A 21300-nucleotide genomic window follows, 5' to 3' on the forward strand; every position below is an offset into this window, starting at 1 on the left:
ATAAATTCCACAGAAGAGATACAACTCAAGAAGAAGCGGCAAAAGCCCCTCAAAGAAGGCCCTTGAGCCAATGGTGTCCACTGATTTTCTAATCTAATCAATTCAGCGATAGTGAACCCTTTTTCTCTCCTGCCACACTGTGTTGTCATGCTAGCAGGTTTGCGGGGATTATCTACGATGTCACGAGAATCAGTCAACGCCACTAGCTGCAAGGGTGGTCCTCTGAAGGATAAAAGTCACTTTTTCCTCCAGTTAAGATTGTGAGATTTCAGACTGTACCCTTTCAAATTCACTAATAAGAGGTGAGAATGAACTGCTCTAGGAGGAAACTAGTTACCTAAAAAAATATGCCTATGATAATTGCAGCAAGAATGGCAACGAAGACAAGGCAAAAGAATGGCACTTTTTCGGTACTTTCGTTCATTAACGTGTATCCAACTTTCAGCGCATATTAATTAATGCATCCCCCCCCCCTTTTTTTTTTTCGTTTTGCACTGAGAAACCTAGCCCTTGAGTTACAATCGTGGTTGTTGCTACATTCAGGCAATTATAATTTATTTCCATATGCGAACAACTACATCTCAAGCCCCGGAGCACTTACCTCTATCCTCTTGGTTGTCATGTTCCAGAAAACCAGCATTGAATCCTCACCCGCTGAAATAAGCGTCTTTCCTGGACTATGATAACACAAGGCTGTCACTTTGTTGCTGGAAGTAAACAAGAAGCAGTACTGTCAGTGTGTGAAATGGAGATGAAGGAAAATGAAAAGGAAATAAAAAAAGCAAATGCAGCTAACCAACAGCAGTAGCCACTATAAAATGCAACCTAGTTCCCCCTTACCCCATTCACAGTTGTAATAAAACTACCTTTCGAAGTTATATACTGGAACAGTCCACAAGACATCCATGCCATTACATTAGCCTACGCAGCTACTACTGGCAGCATAAAAAATTTGGCAGGCCCTTAAAGGAATGACGTTACAGTACCAAATGGCTCCCCTTGCGGATCCGCATTCACGTACAAGCACCTTGCTACTCTCCTTATGACTAATCCTTTAAACTGTGCCTCAATGTTATCTCACACACTCGTAAACATACCGCTTTAACCCCTAGCGGACTTAGACAAGGCAGGCTCATCATAAGGCGGCTGTCATTTTTGGCTCATGGCAAGTCCAGATTGTCATGTGCTTTCTGGCACTCCAATTACGGTTTAAGATGAGAAGGGCTCATCCAAAGCATTGTTTTGAATTGGCGTGAGGTGACAGTGCAGGTAATGAAGGGCTGACTGCTTTTATTAGGCCAGAATGGAGAAACTAGTCACTACACAAATGAACACAGCAGAGTGCAAGAGGCGCAATGCGACAAAGTTGAGTTATACTGAAGACAACAGTTTGTTTTGTCCTTCAAGTGAGGATGATGATAGCAAGGACCTTGCTTGCACTGAAACAGAAGAAGACTATACATAATCAGAATGCCTATAAATGCTGATTTTTAAAGTTAATTGTCTATATATTGTACGGTGCGGAAGAAGAAGCGCATGGATAGGAGAAGAGACAGAAGAGAAGGACAATGGAGCCTGTAGTGTGCCAGTAACTACGTGTGTCTCCTGAGTGTCATCCTACCCCGTAACATTTGGTGGCAGCGGTGGGATGATGCCACAGACACACAAGCTCCCACAGCTAAGCTCCCGACGTGGCGGACGACCGGTGTACACCACCAGCCAATGGCGTCGAAGACCTGGAGGCTCGCACCGCTAGGCCTAGGCGCTTGGAGGGGCTCGGTCCTTCCCAGCAGCTGGAAGCTAGTGCTCAGTGCTTCCTGAATCTTATCTCCCAGCAGCTGGACACATCGGAGGCCCAACTGGCTGCCCGCACTGGAACGGTGGCAGCTCTCCGGCGCGAGATTAAATGCCCAATGCCGGCCGACTTGAACATAGCAGGTAAGGTGGCTTTGGACATTGCTGCCGCTGTCCCTGAGCAAGAGGCCCATTTTCGGAGGCAGCTGGCCGAGCGGAAGCATGACCTGGAGGCTGAGTGCCAGCGCACCACGCTGCCAAGGTGAAGGAATTGAGGCAGGAGCTCAATCAGCAACTGAGCAAGGCGCAGCAACAGGAGAAAAGCTTCAAGGCCCAGCAGAAGCTTGGTGAAGAGCAGTCGGCAAAGCTGCAGTGGCGGGTGCACCAGCTGGAGGTGGAGCTGCAGCAGGCATAGGACTCTGCGTGGACGAGTCCGTTCGCAAGATGAGCAGCTGGAGCACTGCCACCAGCAGACCCTGGAGCACGGGTGGCACGATGCGGAGGCTCGCCTGGCTCAGGTCCTGGGGCAGGCCGAGACCCTAGGAATTGTGTGCCAGCAACTTCGGCACCAGCTCAAACAGGAGGCTCAGCAAGCTGGCCAACCAACGCTATGCCTCCGAGGAGAAAGTGAAGGAACTGAGCAAGATGCACCAGATGGAGCTAGAGGCGGAGCGGGCGAAGCACCGGCGTAGCCTGGATGCTCTGAAGCACTGCTGCGAGGAGAAGGCCCACCTGGCCGAGGAGCTGCGTGCCCGCCTATCCAAGGCCATTCAGACTCGCAGCCGGGAGGTGAGCGAGCTATCGCGCAAGGCGGAGGCTGATGAGGCCAAGCAGCGGCTTGCCTACGCGCAAGAGGCCAGTGTAGAGGAGCTTCGTTGCAAGCTGGACGACCTACACATCAAGAACTGGGAGGTGGTAGAGACCAAGCAGGCATATGAATGCAAAACCGAAGCCCAAGCCAAGGAGCTGAGCACGGAGCTGGAGACACTCAAAGCCAGGCATGCGAAGGAAATTCAGAGCCTGGAAGAGAGGTTGTTGCCCGAGTGTGAATAGAAAGAGTGGGAGCTGCTGGAGCATTTGTTACCTGCAGTCAAGGTGGATGGTGGTCTGGCCCACTTGGAGTGACTGGTAGACTTTGAGAAGGAGTTGCGAGAATGGCTCCTGAAGCAACCGCTGCTGCATGGTATGGGCAACCACCTCGCACAGGAGGACGGTTCCTCCGCTGTTAATGTGAAGGATCCGCAGCAGCTCACCGTGACCAACAACCGGCTGGACAAAGTGGTATCTACTAAGCGAAACTTCGAACACATCGAGGTGCTCATGTTGAAGGCTGGGTTCGCAGTTTTGGTTTCCACCCTCAAGGTTGCAGGGATGTTTCATGAAGAGAATTAAACCAGGAACTCGATGCATATGACGGACAGAAAGGACCAACTTTGAACATACACAAGTCCCAGCTCAAGCCTGGGCTACAGGAGCTCACAAACACGGAAGGCACCAAAAGCGAGATCAAGAGTGAGGAGGGCAGCAGTGGCAAAGGTGAGTAGGGAGACGAGTCCGTAAAGGTAGACAAAAAGGCTGATGATTCCTCGTCGAGCAAGGAGGGTGAAAAAGAGGATGGGGACAAGCTCAAGGAGCCAAAATTTGAGCCAAACACAACTATGCTGGCCAAAGTAGAAAGCGAGGCCATGGGTATCACTGTCCAGCCAAACGTCTTCAAGCCCAATCCATCGAACTTCGACCAGGTGGTCAACAACGCGTGCTATCTGCTCATCAACTTCTACGCGCCGTGGTGCGAGCACTGCGTGAAACTGGGATCTGAGTACTCTCGCGCGGCCACCGCTCACTTGGGTGAGCGGCCGTTGCTGTGGGACGGTATAACTTGAGGACATAGTGAGCATCGAACGGCCTCCCCACCCCCTGACTTAGACTTGGACTAAGATTTTATTTGGACATTCCCGTTTGGAGTGGCCTTGAGTGTTATCATCCAATCCCTGTGTAGTCTTATGTGTTTTTGCATGTGTGCGCTCGGACACCTTCAGTGCATTTCCTGTCCTGTCCCCTCCTCCCCCATGGAAAGATGTTACAGCGCAGAAGAAGAGCAAGAGCGAGGCAAGCGTGTGGGTAGGAGATTAGACAGAGGAGAAGGATGATGGAGTCGGCGGTGTGCCAGTGTCTGCATGTGCCTCCCAAGTGTCATCCTACCCCGTAACAATATGCATACTTCAGACTTTGGTGCCTAAGAGTGCCTTATTTTTGCTTAAATCATAAAGGGCCTTTAAAATTCAGTGCTGTTTCACTTTCAAACTTCGTTTGGCTTCAGTTTTCAGTACCCACACGAAGCAACATTAGATGACCTCTTCAAATGGCTGGGATGAATGCTGCACAGGCGCCCGCTGTGTAAACAATGCCAACCACGTAAGCTGAACTTTGCAAAGCAGCCATCTTCGTATTGGTGCTTTCAAAACATTTGGCTGATGGCGTGGTAATCAGTCAAATGGTGCCACATTTTGGAAAGTATACAAAATGGGTTAGAGGGCTCAGCTCCAGCTGCACTGCCTCAGGGCAGCCTCCATCTTAAAAGACCTTGCGTTCTTGTGCGTCAACTTCACTTTTCCTGCATGCACTATGAGGAAACTAGAATATGCCAGTGAGAGCCTCTCTACATATATCACACTAATCCAGACTCTACAGCAAGGAATTGTTGGCTTTAGTCCTAGTTTTAGTCTACAGGAAGTTGCTGAAAAGATCTGCATGAAATTGCAGTCTTGAACGCTCACCAGCATGTTTTGGACTTCAAGAAGGTTTCAAGAATGCGTGCCAGTGAACATTCAAGGGTACTAAAGAGTGTACAGCCATCAAACGTTTTGAAGATGCATGCTACTATTATATCCAATGATGTCAAGCTTTCTTTTTTTTTTTTTGCAAATTATAAGTTTGTTCTCAGCAAGAGGCATAACCTCAAGCCCACGAATCTGCAGATAGTGCATGTGTGTTACTGCTTTTATAGTTTTTATAGTCACTTATAGAAGGAGGACTTCTAAAAGGCAAGCACCTTTAGAAGCTAGTGTAGATTCATACACCAACTATAAAGCACTGTTTTCATAAGTGGCGGCATATTTATTATTTTTGAAGCATTGTAAATGTGCAAAATTGATGTTTCATTTCCGCATGAAAGAAAATTTTCAGTTAACAAACATGACAGTCTTAAACTTCTTAAACTTACGATAACTGTGTCATTTCTAAATAATAAGCGGCCTCCTGTCAATTCATTGATTGTTCACTTTTAGTTTTGTAGCATGACGAGCATATTTTCTGATGCTGAACATAGATGAGTACTTTTTTTAGTACTAAGTACTTTATTAGTTTTCAACTGCTGTAATAGTTTCACTTTTTGCACTAACAGTTATGGGGCACAATGGGAGACAAGCAACGCCCTTCGTCATCTCGCCTTGCCGGAGCATGGTGTGTAGGAGCGAAGACACAGCTTGAGCAAAGGAGGAGGACAGAAAACAAGCCTAGCGCACATTTGCACAGTGATAAGCGCATGCGCCGAAGTGCTGGCAGCTTTCTTGTAACAAACGAGGTGGAAGCACAATTGAAACGCCTCATAGTTGCGTGTTTGACATGAGGTCACACCACCACAGAAGCAATTTGTAGACGGCGGCAGCCTGCTTGTTTACGAACAGTTGGTACACCAGCACTTAGCAAGTACAGTCAAACCTCGTTATAACGAAGTCTCATTTTGCGCGGAAATTCGTTCGTTATATCCGATATTCGTTGTAAAAGTACACACAAATTCCTACAAAAAAAAAATTCTGTTCATAAACCCAAGTAAAGGCTACTCTAAAATGGAAAGCACAGAGCTGAAAAAAAAGCATTTTTTTTTCTTTAAAGCGTGGTATAAGCACGCGAAACCTTACCTTTCATTTTGCACTGCCAAGCAAAAATGAGCACACAAATCAAGATTTAGGCCACGCAGAACTGATTTATTTAAAAAACGACGTAATCTTCACTTGGCGGCACTTCAATAAATTTCTCAACGAAATCGACACTGTGCAGCGCTTTCCCAATGTCAGCTGATTTGGCCACAGGTAGGTTCTCAAGGTACCTTCTCAATTTTCTCGCCATATCGGCGGCCTCGGTGCTGCTGAGAGCTCGCTCTTCGCCTTCTTCACTCTCATCGCTGCTCGTAGCATCATCTGTAGGAAGCAGCTGATCGACAATTTCTTGGTCGGTCAATTTGGGCGCCACAGCCAAGTTGTCATCGGCAGCAATAAAGTCCTCGAACGCATGGAGTTTTTTTCTTCCTCCATGCTCGAACGTAACATTCGGAACTGCCAGTTGACGCCATGTCGTCTCGTCAAAATTGTCCGCTTCACCTTCAGAATGGTGGGCGTCGTTGGGCTCAGTCTCGCTGGTGGATGGGGCTGGGCCAGCATCAACAAAGCAATTTCTTATTGTCGACTGTGCCACTTCGTTCCATGCACCGTACAGCATGTCCAGCGTAGTTTTGAGGTTTATGGCCGTTGCTATGCCCCTGTCTATGTCAAATACAAGCTGCGTAACCAATCGCTTTCGGTAGCAGAATTTTTGTGAGCGAATGATGCCCCTGTCTAATAGCTGCAGCACTGAGGTCGAGTTTGGCGGCAAAAAAACTAGGCGGACCGCTTCAAGTGGTACAGACACCTTATGGGCAGAGCAGTTGTCCAATATAAGGAGCACTTTCCTGCGCTGCTTTGCCATGTCTTTGTCGAAGGCCTTCAGCCATGCTTCAAAGAGTGACGACGTCATCCACGCCTTTTTGTTCGAGCGATAGTCCGCTTGGACATTCCGGGCGTTGCGCAGGCACCTGGGGCGAGCAGATTTACCTGACCCATCTATGTTGACACAAACAACAATGGTGACGTGGTCTTTGCTTTTCTTGCCTCCTCGGCACAGTTCGTTCTTCGCAACGAGTGACCTTTCCGGAAGCAGCTTAAAAAAAAGCGCAGTCTCGTCCACGTTGTAGACATCGCGCATCTCGTAGCCATCCAGTTGCATGCAGAAGCTTTCTGCCCACTTCTCGCAGTTCTCTACATCGACGGCTGCTTCTTCGCCCGACAAGGTGTGGCAAACAATCTGGTGGCGGTCTTTAAATCGCTGCAGCCAGCCACTGCTTGCATAGAAGTTATCGTGGTCTAAGACGCAAGCGAGACTTCTTGCCTTCATTTGAAGCACGGCACCAGACACAGGCAGGTTGCGCGCTCTAACGTCCTTGAACCACGCGAACAAGGCATCTTCAACGTCCTGGTAGTGACAATACCTGACGCGCTTCCTGTCGTTCTTCACGGCACCTGCAGAGTGCACGTTTTCTATCTTCTGCCTTGCGCTCAGTATGGTTGACAGAGTGCTAGGCGCAACGCCGAAGTATGCGGCAATCTCTTTCTTCTTGCGCCCGCTGTCGACCGCCCTGAGTATTTTTATCTTTGTTTCAAGAGAAACCGCTTTGCGTTTCGGCGCCGCCATGCTGCAAGACGACGGCACAACCTCGAGGAAAGTGAGCACACGCGCGGGTCGGAAAAAAGTAGGGGCAGGGGCACGCGGGCGGTGGTTCGATCATGTACAGGTCACATGCCAGGCAGCTGTTGATGCTAGATTCACTCACGGTCCCTAGATGGCGTGGCGTGCGAAAGCGCGGGTGATTAAACACATTTTAGGTGGAGGCGATGCGGGCGTTTTTTTGCTTCTTTGCGGATTTTGAGTCGTGTGAATACGAAATATGCTTCGTTATAACCGATTTAGTGTAAAATTTTCAGTTTTTCATTTCGTTATACAGATAGAACTCCTATAGAAATATAGCACAGCCAACCAAACTTTGCTTTTACTTCGTTATATCCGATAATTCGCTGTATCCGTGTTCGTTATAACGAGGTTCGACTGTAGTTCACCATGGATTCTGTACAGGCTAGTGAAAGTTTGGCATTGCAGCGAGAGCAGCCTCAAGTCCGTGAAGTGCGCCACGAGCACGACTGAACTGAAGACAGCAAAAGAAGGCTTAATACGGGAGATAGAGACTCCAAAATGGGCCACTGAGATGCCCAACCAGGACAATGCCTGTGAAATGCCAAAAAAGATATTCTAGGCCGCTAACGCCAATCAGCTTTGGCTGATAAATGCACCAAGTTGGTAAGTTTAGCACTGCTATTTCTTTTTTTTTTTCCTTTTCACCAAATTCGCCACTAGGGTTCACAATACGTCTAACACCGCTACTTTTAAGGATGCTGCTAAGGTGTGTGAGCTGTTCGTTATATGGTATAAACCGGGTGACCTTAAGTGTTCACAGATGTTTATTTTAAAGCCTACTAAGATGCGTCAATGGAGTCTGTGCGGATGGACTGTACTGCAAGGCAGACCTTATGTGCGTGATAGAGCATAATGATTACACAATTAAAATTAGTAACAAACTTTTTACTTTGATTAAAGGGAGTGTTACTGTATAGTGATAATGCATGCCATTAACACTACTTCATATATTTTCTGAATCAGCGATGTACTTTGGAATACTGAATGTCGAAAATATGCATTTGGAAGCTTTGGCTTTCACACACTGCACATTCCTCAAATGGCGTCGCTTGCATTTTTTGCGCATTAAGTATAGACGCTGTTTGCATATTTTTCGGCGTAGAACAATGGAACGATTTTGATGCCACGAGCAGCAACACCATTTAGAAAGTGCGCAATGTGCGAAAGCCCGCTTTCAAATGCACATTTTTGGCTTTCTATGTTTTACTATGTTGCCGATTCAGAAAGTTAAACTGGGATGACCGTCAATGTTGACATCATTCAGTTTCGCTTATGCCATTCTGTTTAAAACAAAAATGAAACAGTTGACTAGGTAAATTCAGTTAATCATCTAATCATTCTGCTCTACAACAAACAATGTCAGTCTTCCTGTGCAATCGTTTTGAACAGACCACAAAGAAGTACCCTCCACAGGTTTTAAGGGGAGATGCGGGTCGAAAAACGCGGGTTTTTTCGAAAATGACTGATTTTTTGTTTTTACTTGTTTTGTCAAGTTTAGTATCTCTACTTTCATGAAAATAAAAATCAAAGCTGAGTTTAAACAGGAAATGGGCTGAAATTACGTTTAAAGAGCGCACGGTGGCAGTTAAATGACCGAAAGTATGCTATCTTCGAGCGTCCCGCGGTCGGCATAGCGCAGTTGATAGCCGTTGCGGATCACGTGAGGAGATCAGCCAAGCCGCATTCTCCCAATCACCACAGTTGCCCGGCGTCTAAAACGCAAGCAATAATAAAAAAAAAGCATGCCTACGTCGCGTTTTTCAAGCGCTGCGACTGGTTTTTAAATCACGTGGTACGAATCAAGCCTCGCCATTGGCCGCCGCGCGCGCGCATGCGGCGAAGCCCACTTGCTGGCTCCATGCTACGTCGAGGTGCGTTTCCGAGTGACGATCGTTCGGCAACTTTATCTTCGTCATGGATGAAGCACAATTGAACCAGCGCAGTCACCGAGGAGTGAAATACTGTTCTGTTCACAAATATAGAGGACGTTGGCGAAAATCGAAAGAGAAGGCTCGTCCAGTGACAACTCGACCTGTGGCAGTTAGGCCTAGTGGAACCGACGCCGATCCCTCCAGCGTTTCAGATGCCTCCGAGGAATTTGAAGCGGCGTTAGATTGTGTGAGTGCCTCGGAAAAAAAGATTGGGCATTTCTAAGGTGAGGAAATAGCCTGCGATGAGGCGTCATCTGTAGTTACTGACTTGGCAGCGGTGAACGTTCTTGTGGGTGGCGCGATTTGCCCAAGCCAGCGTTCAGGACTTCCATTATTCGGGAACCGGCCGCAAAGCGCAGACTCGCTTCGTTTCTTGAACTACTCTGTGAGAACTCTGCCAGCCCGCAATGTGTACTTTCCACAACATACTGATTGCGGCGAGTTATGGCGTGCAGGGATGCGAGCAGAGATTGACAGCGGGAGCTCGGATGAAAGCTTCGCCGTCAACGTCAAAGCTGCTGTGGCGGCCTGTTTTATAGGAATTGGATATGAGCAGCTAGTGCGATTTTCCTCAATTATTGGACTCCACAAGCCAATGCATCATAGCTTGGCACATCCAGAGAAATAACAATGCAGAAACAAATGTCCTTGAAGCTGACTGCGGAAGCGAACGCAAATCGCCGCACACTGAAGAAAAAAAGCGCATGTCGGAGTCCACTCGCAAGGGTCACAAGGGAGCGACATATGCTGCAGGAAGTTTCTAGTGCCAGTGGCTGCTCTATGGACAATTTTCTTCTTTTGTTCCAAAGTTTGATCGGAATTGAAGCTCTCTTTTTTAAATAAACATGCAATTTTAACTTCAAATGCATTTTTCTCAAAATGCAATTTTGGGCAATTTTCAGTATTTGCCCTTCATGTTTTTGGTACTTCTGATGCTCATATCTGAATGAAATTTTGCACACATTTTCTCTGAGGCATGAGGAGTGCCATTATCTCTTTCAAAAATAAATACTGATCAAATATTTACAAAAAAAAAAATAATTACCACATGGTGGTGTCTTGACAATGTAGACTTGCCAGGTTCAAATTTTTCATGTCATTAGCATACTTAATATGTACTTTATTATTAGTTTTTGGCACTCTACAGTTTATATGGATCAAAATGAGCCATCAACGATGTATGTTTATGGAAGTTTAGTATGACAAAGAAGGGGGGCAAAAGAGTGTATATTTTACACACTGTCACTAAACAGAACAAAAACTATGCAACTTACAATAAACCTAATTGGAGATTTGAAATCAGCATAAAAAACTGAATTATTAACCAGAGTTTCATAGCTCTAAGTCAAATATTAAAGAAAAAGTGTCTTCGAGTAGCATCTCCCCTTAAACTACAAATCTGTAAACACTAGATGAAATGTCGCGGGGCAACATGAAAATAAAGGTGCCTTTAAGGTTTGTGCAATTTTTTTATGATCGTAAAGCACCATTCTTCAATTTTTTCCAGCAGATAATGTGCACAGTGCACAGATGTGCAGATTTGAAATACTAGTTAGTACACTTTTGTCAGAATTTAGAAAGCCACTTTTCTCCCTTTTAGCATCTAAAATGTACATTAAACCTCCTATTTTTGGTGCCTAAAACACCTTTTAGTGCCTACCAATGCGGTCACTTTCGCTCACAGCGCCTACAGTACCGGATTTTATGCAAAACGGGGCCCTTAATATTGCCCTGTTAAAATTTGCAAATCGTTTTGTTATCCCGGGCTCTTCAAAGCATCGCTAAGGAGAGCTCTGCAAAGTCTAACGCCTATCCGAGAGGCAACAAACTTTCCTTGACGATGAAACTAAACCTGTCCACTTCCGCAAAAGCAGAATGACACTCACTGGTGTCCTTGCAGTTCGTAGGCTGTGCCTTGCTTGCCACCGATGTCCCACACAATGATGGTCTGGTCGAAGCCACCAGAGAAAAGCAACTTGCGCTCTGCGTCCCAGGTTAGGCACCGTATGCTCCCTGTAACGAGGCATGCACAATGACAAGCAGCTCCCATCCATGCAAGTACTCGGAAATGGTTCAGCACAGTCCGAGCTCATAATTGAAACCTGAGCACAAGCTACTTCCCTTAAGTTACAGATGCGTTACAGATGCCCACCAAAAAAGACACGCTTCCTAAAAACGGCACGTGCGGCAAACCGCTCGGCAACAGCTGCTTCGTGTCATGGATGTGACAAGATCAGTAAATAAGCTGCCACAATGCTGTGCCACCAGCTAATACGCAAAACAAAGCTCCAGCTGAAATGTTCAGCTACTTTCAGAGGAGACCACCGAGCCCAAAGAAAAATGCCATTTTATCACTCATGTAACACAAATGCGGGCACAAAAGAAAACATACAGGTTGAAATTCAATTGAAGACTGTTACAATAGAAAGCTTGTTCTAGCGCTCTAGCTATGCATTGCGCAGACCAGTAAAAGCAAATGCTGGGTTAACTGGTGCTGGGCCAGCTGGTGCGTCGATGTGTTCGTCCTTTTTTAATGTTGTGGAACTTTTCCTTCACTTAGCGCTGCATAGTTTTCAACATCAAACACATAACCAAATTACAAAAAGCTAGAATAATTCCTAGGTCCAGCCAAATATCTTCATGTGTTGAAACCCACCATGAAACAAAAACCTTGAGTCAAAATCCCTTAGCAACTTATGCTATATCAATACCAAAAAAAATCCACAGCCACATAAAAAACCCTCATTCATGTATGCTGCCTATTTGCTCAATATGTACAGCCTCGTCCACTTCTAGCTATAACACGGTCACTGCTTTCAAAGCGTCACTGCGTTCGACTCGGCCACGCAATTTAGCTTAGTGGCAAGCCATGTGAAGCAACACGCCCGGGTCCTTCTGTGCTCGCATCGCTTAGCATCGATATATGCCTACGTCGGGCGCAATGTTGCTTTGAAAGCAGTGACCGTGTTATAGCTAGAAGTGGACGACCCTGTACATCACAATTTTTGCATAGTATGCATGTACTAGTGTCATTGTTTAGGGGATAATTTTTTGTACACATTCGGTGTTTCACTGTCCAACCAACAAGCATACTGCGCTTAGGTTGGACAGGAAAACCAATGTACTAAACAAAGATAAATAAATTTTGATATGATTTTATTTGAGGCAGCTTCATTACAATTCAACAATACCAGCATGAGTCTGATTATCAAAAATTGTTACCCTGTGATGACTGCAGTGAGGTAGCTTTTAAAATGTGTCAGTGTGAACAATTTTGCTACAACTACCGATGCAAAAGTTGTCTTATTCCTTTTTTTTTTTTTTATTGCCACTGCAAGACAATTTCTGCACAGTCCCAATTACTAACAAAAAACTAACTATAACCAATATGTAGACATTTTCTAAAACTCGGCATATCTCGGTCTGCACCAAGTTTAATCATATTGTTCTTTTTAAATCCATAATTAAACATTCATCAAGGCAGTTTTTGGACTGCTTCTTTTAAAAATTTATATCAATGCCCTCAGCACTGAGCCTAAATATATTTTGTATGAAGACAATGCCAGCATTTCTAACTGCTTCAGGCTGCCATATACTGCAAGATAAAGTGGACTCTCTTCTTATCAAGCCTAAAAAGGGGTCAATATCAAACCATTTCAAAGAAAATGTTAACAGAAAAAAAGCTCTCATACTGATACCGAAATGAAAGAAGTCAAATTCTCATGCGAATTCAGTACATATGATGGAGTGCCAACAGAAATTACAAAGATTAGAATTCTGGGACATTTTTCCAGAACATACTATGGGATAGTGATGCCGGTTCTTTTAACCAAGTTGTCCCACATAGTTGGCTTAATATCCCATTACAAATTGGATCTCCGATTCCAAGTAAAAATCTTGCTTTATATTACCTCTCATTCACACCGCAATTACTGTTTTCTGGTCTGAATCACAAGCACATACACAAACTGGCAAAGATTTTTATGCTTCAATAAAAGTTTATTAGATGTACTCTTTAATCTATCGTATAATAGCCATGTAAAATGTTTCATAAAGCAAGCATAATACCGGTATTAATACTGTTTAATTGTAAGCTAACACTTGCATTCACTGGTAGTCTCTGCATAAATTATCATTACAGGAAAAGTATGCTGTCCATTACTCTACCTATAAAAAAAGAGGAGTGGAATGTAGTAGCCCTCGAACAAACTACACAACAGAAAAGTATGTTTTACCCTTCCCACATAGTTAAAACGCTATAACGAAACCAGCACTGGCATTCCTGAAATATCCGAACAAGAGATATAGCAGCTCCACTCCCTACATTCCTAGAACTCTGCAATGATTTTTTTTTTCCTTTGCCTCTAATCGTTATCTGGATATGTACTATTCCCACATTTACTGTAGAGCGCTTTACTGTCTGTACTTATTGCACTGCTGCTTACCATTTCTTAGCAGCTGTTTCATTTTACTGACCACCTCATGTTTACTTCTGGACCGCTAAATTCTGAAGCAATCAAATGTGTCTGGGTGCATTTTCCTGCAGTCTCCTTTTAAAGGGGCTGCTGTATTCCGAACAGTTTTCACTCACAGCCTCCTTCACTGTCTCTAAGGAAATAAAGAATAGTATTACACAGCAGCAAGGCCTTACCAGAGTGCCCCTTGAGAGTAGTAACTGGCTTGTAGCCAGTTTGCTCCACCTTCAGCATGGTTATCTGGCCAGAGTAGTCCCCAACAAATGCATGCTTAGACTGGGCATCAAATCTAGCAGATAACAATTAAGGAAGAACACTCAGACAAAATTTAAAATAAAATAGACATAACCTATGGGTAACTCGCAACACTAAATGCTGCAATGTTTCATACAACAGCAATGCGAGACTAAAATCATTGCAAATGCTTGGTGCTTTGTGAGGTTTAACGTCCCAAAGCGATTCAGGCTATGAGAGACACGCCGTATTGCAAATGCATCAAAAATGAAGTGCCCAATTGCATAATAGCTGACTCCTGGAATATATTGTTGTGCTAAGCTTTAACTGCAAATGAATGCAAAATACACTAATTACTACTAAATAAGCACTTTACAGCTAGACTTGGGGAGTTGAAAGTGAGGCCAGAGAGAAGGAATGCCTCATGGGCATTCTAAGTGTACATTAAAAGCTCAGCACACAGGCATCTGCATACCCTACACTCATTTAAATGCAAGAATACTAGACACTGAATCAAGAGCAGGATGCCCTATCTGCTGTAATAATGCAGTATGTATACAACTAAAGACATTTCTCTAAACAGTGCTATTGCAGTTGTACACTTCCCCACAAATTTTTCACTATCACACATGCCATACTACAATAAGACCTTGTTTTCAACTCCAACAATAAATACGCTCAGAAAGCAGGTATGGCCCCAAGAGCCTCAATAACTGCCAACACATTAGTATGTACCACGAATTTTTCTTCCTAGAGTCCTGCGCCAAATGCGACTGTGATAAATAATAATTGCCAACACATCAGTATGTACCACGGATTTTTCTTTCTAGAGTCCTGCGCCAAATGTGACTGTGATAAAACAACCAAAAAACTGAGTCTTTCAAAATTCATCAATTACAAGAGCGAACCTGACCATTATAGGACGTTTCAAAATATGCATGAAGCAGTTATACTAAGACTCCAGACATGGCTAGAGTGACTGATTTCACAAGTGTCAATGGCAAAGTCTGAGCTAACACAAAAACAGTCGGGCGGTGCACAAATGACCATCCTCCCTTTACCAGCCAGCAAAATTACAGCACACATTTATTTTTTTCTTTGTGCTTTCCCAAAAGTATGCAGCCCTGGAAATCAGAGCCAGAAGAAGACAGATCTGAATAGACAAGTAAATGCTTGAACATGCTGAAGGAAGCATAGGGGCAAAGGATACTGGAGAGCCATGCACCAGGCCCCACTCTGGAAGGCGCCCAGTCGCCGGCCCGTCTCAGAGCAGTGCCACAGGAAGTGCTTGTCCCTTGCCACACTCAGCACCCACTCGGTCATCAGGGAGAACACTATGCCCATCACCCGGCCCTGGTGCGCTGCATGCCAGCCAACCCACCCAAGAGTTGAACTGCATAGTACTTCTGGCACTAGCAACGCAGCTACAAGATTCCCATCCCTCCAGAAGCCAGTTAGTACCACTAGGGTCCAACAGACTTCTGCACATGCTATACTTACTTTTAGGAAAATGCCAAACACTGCCAGAATGCTAGATATATTGAGGCATCTTGCAGGTATTGCGCACACTCAATGAATAGCAAGATTACCCGGCAAACTGAGAGAGAGTTCAATGTTTTTAAGATAGGGCAACTCAGAGTGTGGCATTTTAAAATGCCTGCAGGTGTTATCCAGTGAGCGGAATAAATTGAACTCTCATTAATTCTAACCAACTAAATTTCAACTTGCGGTTCAATCTGACTAAGGCTTTAAATATTGAGCATATTAAAAGTTGCACTGAATTTAAACTGCACATAATTTGAACCCATTTCAGCCACCTTTCAAGGGTTGATGGAACTAATACAATCTTCAAAGATACAGTCTTTGCCAAAAGTAACTAAGCAGCTGTGCCAGTAACCAGAACGCATTCACAGCCGAGCAATGGTACTACGGTTTTCGGCGCTGGCCCATGATCCCCTGGCTTAAGCATAAATTCCACGCTCCTCTGGCTGCGAGCAAAATATGACTGACATAAGCCTCTGCCCTCACTCTGCTTCCTTCCACGATTAGAAATTAAGCTGGAAAGCATGTGCGATGAGATTTTGTGCCTTTGAAGCACTGCAAATAGATAAGCCTCGTACTCGCAGTCAGGGACCAGGGGCCAGCACCACAGATAGTAGCACCGCGGCTCAACTTTGAACTCGCTCACGCCACTGACATGACTGCGAGGTGGCAGAGGTGGTACCAGTTGTGTACTGCACAAGAAATGTCACCAAATGGCAACTGTGGCAACACAATGTGTGCAAGTTGCAGCTTGACCACCTTGTAGTAGAGATTAAATGTTAATTGTCCTCGATTGTACCTAGATGTGCAAATAGCTAGAGCTGCAGCGTACCTGCGCAATAAAGCAGGAATATTTGGCTGAATTCCTTGTGTGACACTCTGTTACCCTCGGCAGCACAAGAGAAAGACACTTTCCTCAGAGGTACAAGCAACATCACTTTTTACTGTAATCATGACAAAGCAACTTAAACTCACCCAAGTAGGTTTTCTGAAGAGTCATCTTGTTGAAATCATCAGATATCTGGTACTCCTAAAAGGACAAATAAAAACAAAACTGAGGCCTTGCTGCATGCTGCACACTAACATGAGTGAGCGACTTTAAAACTGCCCACATACCAATATGGAGCCATTGTCCATTCCAACAAATATTCTTCGAGTTTCAGAGTTGTAGTCCATTGCTGATGCAGCAGCTAGGAACAAAGAAAGCATCAGTGAAGTTCAACTTTAAACACGTTTTTAAAGAATGGAGAAGCCACCTAAGCCATGAGAAGTAAAATGCAACCGGATGAAAAATCAAAATAAATTCCTTCAATGCTTACAGGGTAAGTTGAGGCATATGCTTGGCCAGTACTGCCCAGTATCTCTTCGCAGCCATACCCTGACAGTCCTGTGGAACAAGCAATAACATTTTTGTCTAGAAAGCAGACATTTCTAGGTTAGCTTCGTCAAGGTCAAGCAACGACTCCATATAACAGGCTAGTGCCTCATGGATGCAAGAACACAGTACTTGTAGAGTGATGAAATTGTGGTACACTATGCTCACCTTAACAGCACATGTGCACTCATACCTATTTTCCAGTTACCTCCAATATTCCAACAATGTTTTAAGACAAAGCTATAATAGTGCAACTTCTTACCGCCAACTTCAAACCACAAATAAAGGGCGAGGTATGACAAATAGTAGGAAAGCTCCTCACTAAATATCACAGGCTATTTCAATATGATATCAATGCTTTCAATTAAAATTGTAGGTACTACTGAAAGATGGTGGACAACATTCACCGAGTGGGTCGAGATAAGGCATATAATGTGAATGTGATAGATATTGAATAAGAAAACAGCAACATATTTTTTAATGAATATAGTATCAAGTCTGCAACATTTTCACGCTCACCTTTCCAGATAATAAAAGAGACACTACAATGGATTTGAACTCATCCCTCTTATCTCAGAGTACAACAGCTGATTAACAAGTAGCCCTCCCATTAGCACAGCCAACATGACCAAGTGAAGCCCAACTATAGTAGCTTGTAGCACTATAATTACCATATAAAACCGACAACTATGTTTGTACCACCACTAGTACAGATGACTATTTGATTTTAATGGTACATGGGCAGCTTTGTCGAACAGTGTGATGGCTAACACATTTGGCATACTTGAGGTGGGGCCAGACCTATTTTTTTTAAGCATTTCTCCCCAACAAATCCAAGAAATAAGGAAGCTTGCCTGAACTGATAGGTCATGTAGACATTGCAAATACAAAGTGAGGCCCTGATGCATTCACCTTTTTTATGAAACAGCATGCCTGAAGGCTTTGATCTTTGCCCTCTTAGAAGCAAATGGAGAATGTATGAAATTTGGAAGTGAAGACATGAACTCGCCAGCTCAAATTAGCCTGAACTAAGTACGTGTCACATCAATATTCACGAACTTTGGGCTAAATACTTACGTCCAGAGGTGGTCAACACTGACATGAAATTGTCCACAGAGACACCGACGAACAGCACAGTCAAGTTTCTGGGCAGTACAGCTCACCACAGTTCACCAATGCCACAGTGGTACTATGTTATGTTAACAGGTATAGCAACAGGGGCAACTACCCAAAGCTGTCAATGAGAAACATGGATCAGGACGAAGCCACTTTTCATTCTTGGGTTTAGCAATACATTGAAAGCTCCGCTACGACATGCTCACTATGCTCCAATAACCCACTTGCACTGACATTACAGTGCTGTCATGTTGGCAAGGTGGGAGCATTTCAAGGTGATGCGTTTCTACAATCCGCTCATCACTGCCTGCACTGCAGATACCAAGTAATTCACCTTCGTTGCAACTGTGACGTCATGTGCAAGCCGTCATAAGCAAACAAGAAAGTGAAGGATACAGTTCTCATAATTAAGACTTTGAGTGCTCACAAGTTAGGAAAATAAATGCAAGAAGCATATGATGCATAAAAGAATTATAAATGATGAAAACAATACTCAAAAAATTGTTTTTTTGTATGTGTGTGTGCCTTACTAATTCCATTACCAGAAAAGTCAGCAACGTGTACATGCAGATGATCCTGAAAATAGCAAGCATGCCTCTGGCAGGTAGCAGGCAGGTGACATGGCCAGGCATTGATTGGCTGGTCAATTACAATCCAAAACAAATATTTTTCTGCCTATAAAGCTTATTCAGGCACAAAAAAAAATTGTTAGTATTCCAATGGAAAACACCAATCGCTGGAATCATTTTTAGCGGTAAAGAACACAGACACATGGATGGAAGTTTTAGCCAAAGGTAATTTTTTATATGTGCACTGAATTTTTTTACAAACTATCACAATGGTTGAAAATTAATATTAAAAGAGGGGTTAATAAAATATGCACCACAGGGATCTTAGAACCATTGTGTATTAGAAGGTGTGTATGACACAAGGAATCCAACAAAAATAAAAATACTAACATTAGCTCTCGTGGCAAACTGTTTAAGGGAAAGATTTTATTAATAGAGTTCTTAGTTTTGAATTCTCGGTCAGCAATATAGCAGCAGATTAGGAAGCTCACAAAGTTTCTGACTACTGCACCTGGTAACAACTACAGTAAAAAGTTGGAGACCACGCACCTGTGGTCAGAACAGCTGCTCGGTCTCCAACCTCTTCCAAAGCTTGACCATAGCCATGAACCTCAGAGGTCACGTTTTCAAAAAAGTGCACCACTAAGTAAAGACGCTGCCTCGACAAACAGCAGCAGCAAAACCTCCACACATTCTGTTCGCATTATGTTTCTAGATGACAGCCGTTTATGTATTATTCCGAGCTTTCAGCAACAGCCGACGTTATTAAAGATCTCTCAAATCACGTAATGATGCCACCGAACACAGACACGCCCACGCCAAAAGATCACTGAGTAGACAAATGGATGGGGTTCTGCGACTTGCACTGGCGTTTAAGTTACAAACTGGAAACTTTCAGACGCAACGCAAGTGCCACTTCTCTGTTTACAACACGGGGAGAATGCATATTTCTGTGTTGGATTAGTGCCAAGCGGTAGCTCAAATAGTCACCTGTCATCGCTGATGCTTATGACTCCTTCCTCGCCCGGTATGATGACGGCAAGGTTCACTGGCTCCTGATGGCCTTCGAGCTTGTTGATCAGCTGAGGCTTCTTCGCGTTGCTGACCTGCCCGTCTGGCCCAACGATCGGCTTTATTTCCGCAGCCATGGATACGGCGATTCAAAGGACACTTGCTACCTGTCAAATCCACAAATACAAGATATCACAAGCGTTAGATGTCCGATGTTTATGTTAGTAATGGTATGGCTGTCTAGGCAACAATCGGATGCGGTAGCGAGACACCGCAGTGAGCAATAAACAATTCCGGCGGGCTATCAAGAATTCATGCGCTGCTGTAAGCCTAAACTCGTCATAAGGGGGCGGCTGTGTCGTCATGCCGCCAGGCTAGTAAGCAATGCTATACTGTGATCGGTGCTCTTTACTTAAGAACAGGTCGTACCTTTTAGACATGCAACTGCTGCCGAAGAGTGTCACTGCAACCGCTTTCGTGAAGTTATCAATTGTCGAAATTCGCTCGCCGACGCCCGTCGCTGAAAGCGGCGACGGCCCGGTTCTTTCCGCCGTCGTCGGCTGCGAAGCGCTCTCGACCTCTGGCGGCTGCTGCTTCGTGAGCCGAGCGAACAGAGCTAGACGTCGGCAGATGGCAGCACATGTATAGCTGAGCTTTAACCTGGCATCGAAGCACCCTCAACCTGCGCGGAACTAGCAGAACTGAGATATGGCAGTAATTAGAAGCGCTAGTTCATGGCTGAGCTATGACATTCCTAGAATAAAAAGGTAGCGCAATAAGAACGAGGACAGAGTAAAGAGTTAAGAGACCGGAAACACGAACGCTTTGTGTCTTTTTCTCTGTCCTCGTCCTTATTGCGCTACCTTTTTATTAAAAGAATGTGTCACCAACTAGCCCAGCAACAAGTTCTATTGAAGCTATGACATTATTGCAGTTTTGTCCTGGAGGCTGCAATGCTGCACTTCGCATTAACGGAAGTACGAGGTGTACTGAGAGACGATTGCCATATATCCGAGTCATGCGCCTCCACCTTGTGAAAGCCACCAAATATTTTCGTGTACTGTAGCTCAAAAAAAGCAGAGCCTGTCAAGCGATCCAATGGAAACGTTAGGCTGCATTTGGGATGAAAGCAGCTTTATGGCAAAGTACGTAAACCACACGCCGCATCTTCTGTTGGGTGGTGTTTGGTATCCACCGTTGATGCCGAGATGCTGTAGTCGTTCGCTACCCATGTGCGATTACTTAAAGTATGTTACCAATAATAACGCCCAACGAACTGTGCTCACGACGCAATAAAACACACTATAATGTCGCAAGCATCAAATATGCTTGCTGCTTCACTACTTGCACGTGCTAGGCTTAAGGAAACGCGCGCCGCGCGGTACATTAATTCAGGATTGTTACTTTACCGATGTTTAGCAGGCAGAAATGCGAACAATTGTTCAAGTGCCCGCTGCTATGGAGTCTTGAAGAGGAAATTCAAGCAGAGCTCTCAAACTCTCAAAAGGTCCGTACTCTATCGATTCGCCGGCATTATACATGAACTGGTTCTCACAATGCTGCGGCCATTCGTTTCAAAAAGGGTAGAAGTCCTGCAGGCCTAGTTCAGGAAAACGGTACCCATCCTCAGTGAACAGTGCCGAAACTGTGCAGCTGCCGCCGCTATAGAAGTAGGCGGTGGCTATAATTGA

General features: G+C 44.7%; 1 protein-coding gene across 1 annotated transcript in view; it reads right to left on the reverse strand.

Annotated features, from left to right (window-relative positions):
• Window positions 1–20195, reverse strand: part of Wdfy2 (WD repeat and FYVE domain containing 2) — a 51636-nt gene extending 31441 nt beyond the window's left edge. The window contains exons 1-9 of the mRNA XM_084588484.1: window positions 20039–20195; window positions 19589–19776; window positions 16858–16925; window positions 16655–16728; window positions 16514–16568; window positions 15207–15357; window positions 13939–14051; window positions 11174–11300; window positions 602–707 (exon numbers count right to left, since the gene is read on the reverse strand). Of these exons, the coding sequence (XP_084444610.1) occupies window positions 602–707; window positions 11174–11300; window positions 13939–14051; window positions 15207–15357; window positions 16514–16568; window positions 16655–16728; window positions 16858–16925; window positions 19589–19746 (852 nt within the window). The 5' untranslated portion in view covers window positions 19747–19776; window positions 20039–20195. The remainder of the gene's footprint in view (window positions 1–601; window positions 708–11173; window positions 11301–13938; window positions 14052–15206; window positions 15358–16513; window positions 16569–16654; window positions 16729–16857; window positions 16926–19588; window positions 19777–20038) is intronic.
• Between the last annotated feature and the right edge of the window lie 1105 nt (window positions 20196–21300).

Source organism: Amblyomma maculatum, chromosome 1 (assembly GCF_055883805.1).
Source record: "Amblyomma maculatum isolate TAMU_Amacu chromosome 1, ASM5588380v1, whole genome shotgun sequence".
In the NCBI taxonomy this organism is placed as follows: domain Eukaryota; kingdom Metazoa; phylum Arthropoda; class Arachnida; order Ixodida; family Ixodidae; genus Amblyomma; species Amblyomma maculatum.